The 7,268-nt window shown below is 58.1% G+C and overlaps 1 protein-coding gene across 1 annotated transcript in view; it reads left to right on the top strand.

Moving 5' to 3' along the window:
• CNGB1 (cyclic nucleotide gated channel beta 1) overlaps window positions 1–7,268 on the top strand; it is a gene marked incomplete at its 5' end in the record, with an annotated part of 33,819 nt that overhangs the window by 14,840 nt on the left and 11,711 nt on the right. Inside the window, 7 exon segments of the mRNA XM_023746275.1 lie at window positions 2–141; window positions 340–390; window positions 638–724; window positions 2,002–2,066; window positions 2,859–2,981; window positions 6,130–6,271; window positions 6,917–7,080. Coding sequence (XP_023602043.1) covers window positions 2–141; window positions 340–390; window positions 638–724; window positions 2,002–2,066; window positions 2,859–2,981; window positions 6,130–6,271; window positions 6,917–7,080 — 772 coding nt within the window.

Here is a 7,268-nt window from a genome sequence, read left to right as displayed (position 1 = left end):
GTGCGCTGGGCCTTCCCCTACCAGACGCCGGGCAACCTCTACTTCTGGCTGCTGATGGATTACCTGTGCGACCTCATCTACATCCTGGACATCACCGTGTTCCAGATGCGCCTGCAGTTTGTCAGGGGCGGGGACATCATTGTGAGCCACTGGCAGGCGGAGCGGGTGGCTGGGGGCTCCCCCTCCCCACCTGGGAACCCGGAGGCTCTCCCTGAGCGCAGCTGCTCTGTTCTGGCTCCTCCTTGTCCAGGGGCTACAACTCTGATAGGAAGGTGGGGGGTCATTAGGGACTTCCATCGCTGCTCCCCATTTCTCGGTCATGATTCCATTTCCTTCCAGACAGATAAAAAGGAGATGCGCAATAACTACCTGAAGTCTCCCCGCTTTAAGGTGTGTGCAGGGATGAAGGTGGTACCTCAGGGGGCCCTGGGTGCTCCGGGGCAGGTGGGACGTGGCTCCCCAGCCTGGCACGGGCTGGCACGGACTGGCACTGTGGGTGGGAGGCCTTCTGCTCTACGCTTAGGCCTCCTGGGCCTCCTGAGCTCACCTGTCCACTGAGGGGAGAGGCCCCATCACTCACCCCCTCCCAGCCCTGGGTTTCCTGTTGCACATGCTGTGCTGCCCGCTGGGATTGCAGATGGACCTGCTGTGCCTGCTGCCCTTGGACTTGCTCTACCTGAAGTTCGGCGTGAACCCCCTCCTGCGGCTGCCCCGCTGTCTGAAGGTAGGACCGGTGGCTTCACCCCGGCAACACTGGGAGCGGGAGGCGCGGGGAGGGTGTCCCCCTCGGAGAGGCAGGGCGAGTCCGATCTGGGTTCGAGGCCTGGCTCTGTCGCTTCCTGCCTGTGTGCTTTGGGTAAGGGCTGAGAGCCAGTTTCCTCGCTGGAAAAGGAGAATGCTAATACATACCGCACATGCAGAACATGTGCTCAGGTAACATATCTATCGCTATAGAGACAGATATATACACACATATATATAGCTGATCTTGAACAGCACGGGTTTGAACTGCGTGGGTCCACTGATATGCAGATTTTAAAAAATAAATACATAGATTACTACAAATGTATTTTCTCCTCCTTATGACTTTCTTAATAATATTTTCGGTTCTCCAGCATCCTTTATTGTAGAAATACAGTGTATAATACATACAACGTACAAAATAGGTGTAAATCAACTGATTATGTGATCGGCAAGGCTTCCGGGCACAGTAGGCTGTTTGTTAGTAGTTCAGTTCGTGGGGAGTCCAAACTTACACACGGATTTTCGACTGCACAGGGGTCCGCACCCCAACCCCCGCGCTCGTCACTGTACAGTGCGGTGGTTGAAGGTGCTCAGCACAGAGAGCGGCTGTTGTGGTTACTTTTATTGTTAGAAAAAAAAGGGTGTAAGTGAGGGCGTTAGGGACACGGTTCGCTATGAGATTATTTTCTTTCTAAGGTAACACTGACAACAGTGTCCTTACCTGGGACACAGGGGCCCCTCCAAGGCTCATGATCAGAGTGAGAAGGTCTAGGAGGCCCCTGAGATTAAACTGTCAGGACACAATGGCATGAAAGTTCAGAGGAAGAGGCGCCATGGTTGCCACCGGATTAGTAATTGGAGTCTCTGGCCCTGACCCTGCGAGGACTCAGGACCTGTGATTTTTTAAAAAATATATATTTTATTGATTTTTTACAGAGAGGAAGGGAGAGGGATAGAGAGTTAGAAACATTGATGAGAGAGAAGCATTGATCAGCTGCCTCCTGCCCGTCCCCTACTGGGGGTGTGCCCGCAACCAAGGTACATGCCCTTGACCGGAATCAAACCTGGGACCCTTCAGTCCCCAGGCCGACGCTCTATCCACTGAGCCAAACCAGCCAGGCAGGACCTGTGATTTTGAACGTCCCCTCTCCAGTCCCCTCCCGAGTCCTGGCACCCCCAGGGGAACTGGGCTACGGCGTGAGGGCGGGGTGTCACCCATGGACCGCAGACTGCCCTGATGCCTTGTTCTCCCTCCAGTACATGGCCTTCTTCGAGTTCAACAACCGCCTGGAATCCATCCTCAGCAAAGCCTATGTTTACAGGTGAGAGACACACACACACACATACACACGCGCACACACACACACACACGCGCGCACACACACACATGCACACACACGCACACACACACCCTCCACCCACGCTTCCCCTGGCCTGCAGGCCTCAGCACGGCCGGAAGCCGGGCCCCTTCCTGGCCCTCCTCGGAGGGATGTTTGTGTTTCAGGGGAGCAGGGATGTCCCGTTTCCCGCGATTGTGAGAAGGGAACACCTCGGTCGGCACGCATGCCTCACCCCTGTTTCCAGGGAGCGAAGCCTCATGTTGGTCTCAGCTCAGGGAACTGACCCCCCCGTCCCAATCGCTCAAATCCAGGGGGACCGGGAGCAAGGACACAGCGGGCCATCGGGTGGTGTCCAAGGATGGCCAGCAGGGCAGGTCGGGGACAGGTCCTCTCCCCTCTCTTGTGGACTGGCACTTCTGCACACCCTGTCCCTCCTCTGCCCCCGCCCACGGACGCACTGCCCCAGGACTGTGTGCACAGGCCGCTCTGGGCCAAACCAGCCCTGGTCTTGACAGCGCTGTCCCGAGCCACCACTTCCAGCGCGCGCGGTCTCAAAAGAGCGTCCGGTCGGCTCCGTGCATTGGCTCCTGTGCTGTCCCTACTGGCCAGTGACCGCCCCCAGGCAGTTGGGCGAGGCCACGCAGCTCCCACGGGGGCGTCTGTGGGGTGGGTGCCCGGAGAGGGGGGGTCGGCCTGTTCCCTACGCGCCTGCCCCTGGTGAATGTCACGGCCACCCTCCCCACTGCCATGTTCACGCCTCTCCTTCCCTGGCAGGGTTATCAGGACCACCGCCTACCTGCTCTACAGCTTGCACTTGAACTCGTGCCTGTATTACTGGGCATCGGCCTATCAGGGCATTGGCTCCACCCACTGGGTGTACGATGGCGTGGGAAACAGGTGAGCCAGCCTTCCTCCCGGGCCATCCTGCTAGCCCAGGGACTCCCATACACAAGCCCCATCCCCGGATGCTCCCCAGGCCTCCTCCATCCCAAGGAACCGCCACCGTGATGAAGTTGAGGGGCCAAGGCTCCCGTCCTCGCTCAGCTAACATTTGAGCCCCTGCCGCGTGCCAGGCAGAGGGGCACAGACCTGAGTCAGACCCGCGGGAGAGACCCTTCCGGATCCTGGAGTCTAGCCGAGTTGGCAGAGTCCCCGCACGTGTGCATTGGGGTGGGTGCCCTAAGGGCACAGCTGAGCGGGAACGAGGCCACAGAAACCTCAGCTCAGCTCCCGGCCATCCCTGGCCCCATGAGGGTTGGCCAACAAGGCGAAACCTACTTCCCTTCGGGCCGGCATGGCTCAATGGTTGAGCATTGACCTTTGAGCCAAGAGATCACGGTTCGATTCCCTGTCGGGCACATGTCCAGGTTGTGGGCTCGATCCCCGGTGGGGGTGTGTGTGCAGAAGGCAGCCAATCAATGATTCTCTCTCATCATTGATGTTTCTATCTCTCTCTCCCTCTCCCTTCCTCTCTGAAATAAATTTTAAAAATTTTTTTTAAAAAAAGAAGAAACCTACTTGCCCATCCAGAGAGCTGCCATACACTGTGGGACATGATCAAATGATGATGATGTTGGTGATGGCGATGATAATAATAATAGCAGGAACCGCAGAGCAGTTATAAGGTACCAGCCCTGCTAACACAGTCACTCACTCAATCCTCCCAACAACCACACAAGAGAGGTGCTATCACTGCCCCGTTTCACAGACGAGGTAACAGGTGTGCAGCGACCTCCGAGGGCAGCGCAGTTCCTAAGTTAGAGAGCTGGGATTTGAACCCAGGCGGGGTGGCTACAGTGTCACAAATGTCTGCCTGGGGCTGCGGAGGTGGAACGAGAAGGTCAGTTCGGAAAGATTGCATTTGATCTTGGCCTTGGCAGGTGGAGAGAAGGGGCAGAGCATGCCTGGGGGAGGGAGCACCGTGAAGAAAGGTGTGGAGTTGCAGGACAATGGAGTTAAGGAGCTGCGTGCAGTCTGTGTCCTCCAAGGGGGAGGAGGCGGGGTGTGGAATGACCTGGGAAGGTAGGCGGGGCCTGGCTGCCCAGCAGCCTCCCTACCTGCGCAGTTCCAGCCTCACCTTCTAGGCCAGTGGTTCTCAACCTTCTGGCCCTTTAAATACAGTTCCTCATGTTGTGGTGACCCCCAACCATAAAATTATTTTCGTTGCTACTTCATAACTGTCATGTTGCTACTGTTGTGAATCGTAATGTAAATATCTGATATGCAGGATGGTCTTAGGCGACCCCTGTGAAAGGGTCGTTTGACCGCCAAAGGGGTCGCGACCCACAGGTTGAGAACCGCTGTTCTAGGCCTTCTCTGTCCGATACTGGAGCCACTAGGAGCCACTAGCCACACAGGGTACCGAGCACTTGAGACGCAGGTGCAAGTGAGATGTGTGGGACATACTGGCTCTTCGAAGGAGAAGTCCCTGGCTTTACTAAGATTCTCAGTGGCGTCTGTACCCCAACAAGTTATGGACCCACGTTCTGGGGCTGGGCCTGGCCCCGCCATCGCGGGCACAGGAGGAGTGGCCAGCAGGGAGCGGAGAACAGGGCCTTCCTCCTGTAGGGCCCCCGGGAGCTCTCGGTGCTCAGCGTGGAGGGCACCCCCTTTTTTGGCAACACTGCTCTTTTCCAAAGGAAATCCTACAGGGAACCCCGATACATGGCCAAAGCACCAGCAGCGAAGGAGGACTCCCCTGCAAGTCCAGAAGCCCAATACCATGGATCATTATAATACTCATAACAGCGACCGTTCGTCGAGCGTCTGCTATGGGCTGGGGCTAGAGGACCCAAGTTCCGACATATCTGGCCCTTCATCCTGCAGGGTCCCCACAGCCCGGGTAGCATGGAAGACAAGGCTTCAGGGAGCCCCCTGAGATGTGCCAGCCAGTGGACAGTCCCTCCCGCCAGGAAGGGTTTGGGGAGAGGCTGAGGCTTGAGGACATCACGCCTGTTTTCTTCCTGTTGGCTCAGCAGCTCCCCGCTTCCTTGCTCAGTCCCGCTGGCTGAAGGCTGTTCCTGCGCCCTCTGGTGGCCAGGACTGGTAGGACAGGGGACCCCACAGGGCCGGCCTGTGTTGTCCGGCGATTCCCCTGCACCAGGTGGAAATGAGGGACAGGGCGGCTCAAAGCCCTGCCCAGGCCTCCAGCTGGTCAGAGCCAGAGAGCCCTCCCCCACCATCGCCGACCACCGCTGCTTCCCTCCCCCATTACGTGTTTGCTTGCCTGTCCCCACTAGACGGTGAACTTCTTGAGGACACGGGAGTCTATTGTTCCCAGAGCAGGCACGTGACGGCTGGCATTTCCTGAGAGCCCACCTGGGCCAGGTGTGCTTCTAGCCCAGCGGTTCTCAACCTGTGGGTCGCGACCCCTTTGGCGGTCGAATGACCCTTTCACAGGGGTCGCCTAAGACCATCCTGCAGATCAGATATTTACATGACGATTCATAACAGTAGCAACATTACAGTGATGAAGTAGCCACGAAAATAATGTTATGGTTGGGTCACAACATGAGGAACGGTATTTAAAGGGCCAGAAGGTTGAGAACCACTGTTCTAGCACCTCAGCTGTCCTCATGGTCACCTGTCATGGGTGTTTTCTATGAACACGCCCACTGGAGGGAAGGAAGCTAAGGCTTGGTCCAGGTTATGCAGCTGGAGGGTGGCAGCGCTGGGTTTGCGCCCGGGAAGTCCAGCTTCAGGGCCCGTGTTCCATTTAAAAAAATATATATATATATATTTATTCATTTCAGAGAGGAAGGGAGAGGAAGAGAGAGAGAGATAGAAACATCAATGATGAGAGAGAATCATGGATCGGCTGCCTCTTGCACGCCCCCCACTGGGAGTCAAGCGTGAATCTGGGCATGTGCCCTGACCGGGAATCGAACCGTGACCTCCAGGTTCAAAGGTGGATGCTCAGCCACTGAGCCACCCCGGCTGGGCAGGGTTTTCTTTCTCGCACAAGCACATCTGTCAGGGCCAGGCCACCTGGGTCGGGGGACCGGGGCCTGTGATGCCTGAGCCGCCCTTCCTCTTCCTCCCTTAGTTACATCCGCTGTTACTACTGGGCTGTGAAGACCCTCATCACCATCGGGGGGCTGCCCGACCCCAAGACGCTGTTTGAAATCGTCTTCCAGCTGCTGAACTATTTCACGGGCGTCTTCGCTTTCTCCGTGATGATCGGACAGGTAGATGGGTCACGGGTCCGGCTGCCCACGCCTGCCTGCGGGAGCGCCCACCTGTGCCTGGGCCTTTTAGATTGAGCCTGGGAGCCTGGGCTTGGGGCCCATCCCCTCGGGGCGCTGGCTTCCCTGGGAAATGCCCCTCCTCTGGGAAGTCCGGAGAGCTGGCTGAATGGTTGCTGCAGGGGCTGAGGAACTGCGCCCTTGGAGAGAGCAAGCCCTGGGGCGGGGGTTCGGATGTGCTGGGGGCGTAGCTCACATTCTAGTGTCAGTGCAGGAGGCGACACTCAGCGGTCCTCAGAGTTACCTTTGAGGGGCCCCACCCTCACCGGGCATATTTCCTGCAGCCTGGGGTCCAAGTGCCCCTGGCACCAAGCGGCTGTGTGGTATCAGCATCAGCCCAGCCCCTGGGACCTGAGGCCGCCCAGGAGGCCAGCAGCCTCACCCCCCATTACCACCCCCCTTTGCTGGAGACATAACTCCCCGCCAGCAAATTCTTCTCTGGGTGGACATGGGCCTCCCTCTCTCTGCACTCCCACCGCACCCTGGTCTGTATGAAGTAAACGTGCCCGTGTCCCACGTCCCCAAAGCCCATGGAACCGCCCCGTTCTGACCTAGCGGCTTCCTCGTCCCCCCCCCCCCTTGTTCCAGATGAGAGACGTGGTGGGGGCCGCCACGGCCGGGCAGACCTACTACCGCAGCTGCATGGACAGCACCGTGAAGTACATGAACTTCTACAAGATCCCCAGGTCCGTGCAGAACCGCGTCAAGACCTGGTACGAGTACACCTGGCACTCACAAGGCATGCTGGGTAAGTCTCCCCCTGCAGGCACCCCACCCTGCTGGGCCTGCCCTCGTCCTGTGACCCGGAGGCCAGCCTGGGGCCTCTGTTGTCTGCGTCCCTACATTTCAGTGAGAGGGGCCTGGGAGGCCCGTGGGCGCCCGGGGCTGGGCGTCAGGAGGCCTGGGACTTGAGGGGCTTGTCTTCTGGGGCTCTGCCCAC

The sequence above is a fragment of the Myotis lucifugus genome, unplaced genomic scaffold (genome assembly GCF_000147115.1).
Source record: "Myotis lucifugus unplaced genomic scaffold, Myoluc2.0 scaffold_648, whole genome shotgun sequence".
Classification (NCBI taxonomy): Eukaryota; Metazoa; Chordata; class Mammalia; order Chiroptera; family Vespertilionidae; genus Myotis; species Myotis lucifugus.
The sequence above is the reverse complement of the archived record's forward strand: the minus strand, read 5'-3'. Positions and strand labels throughout refer to the sequence as shown.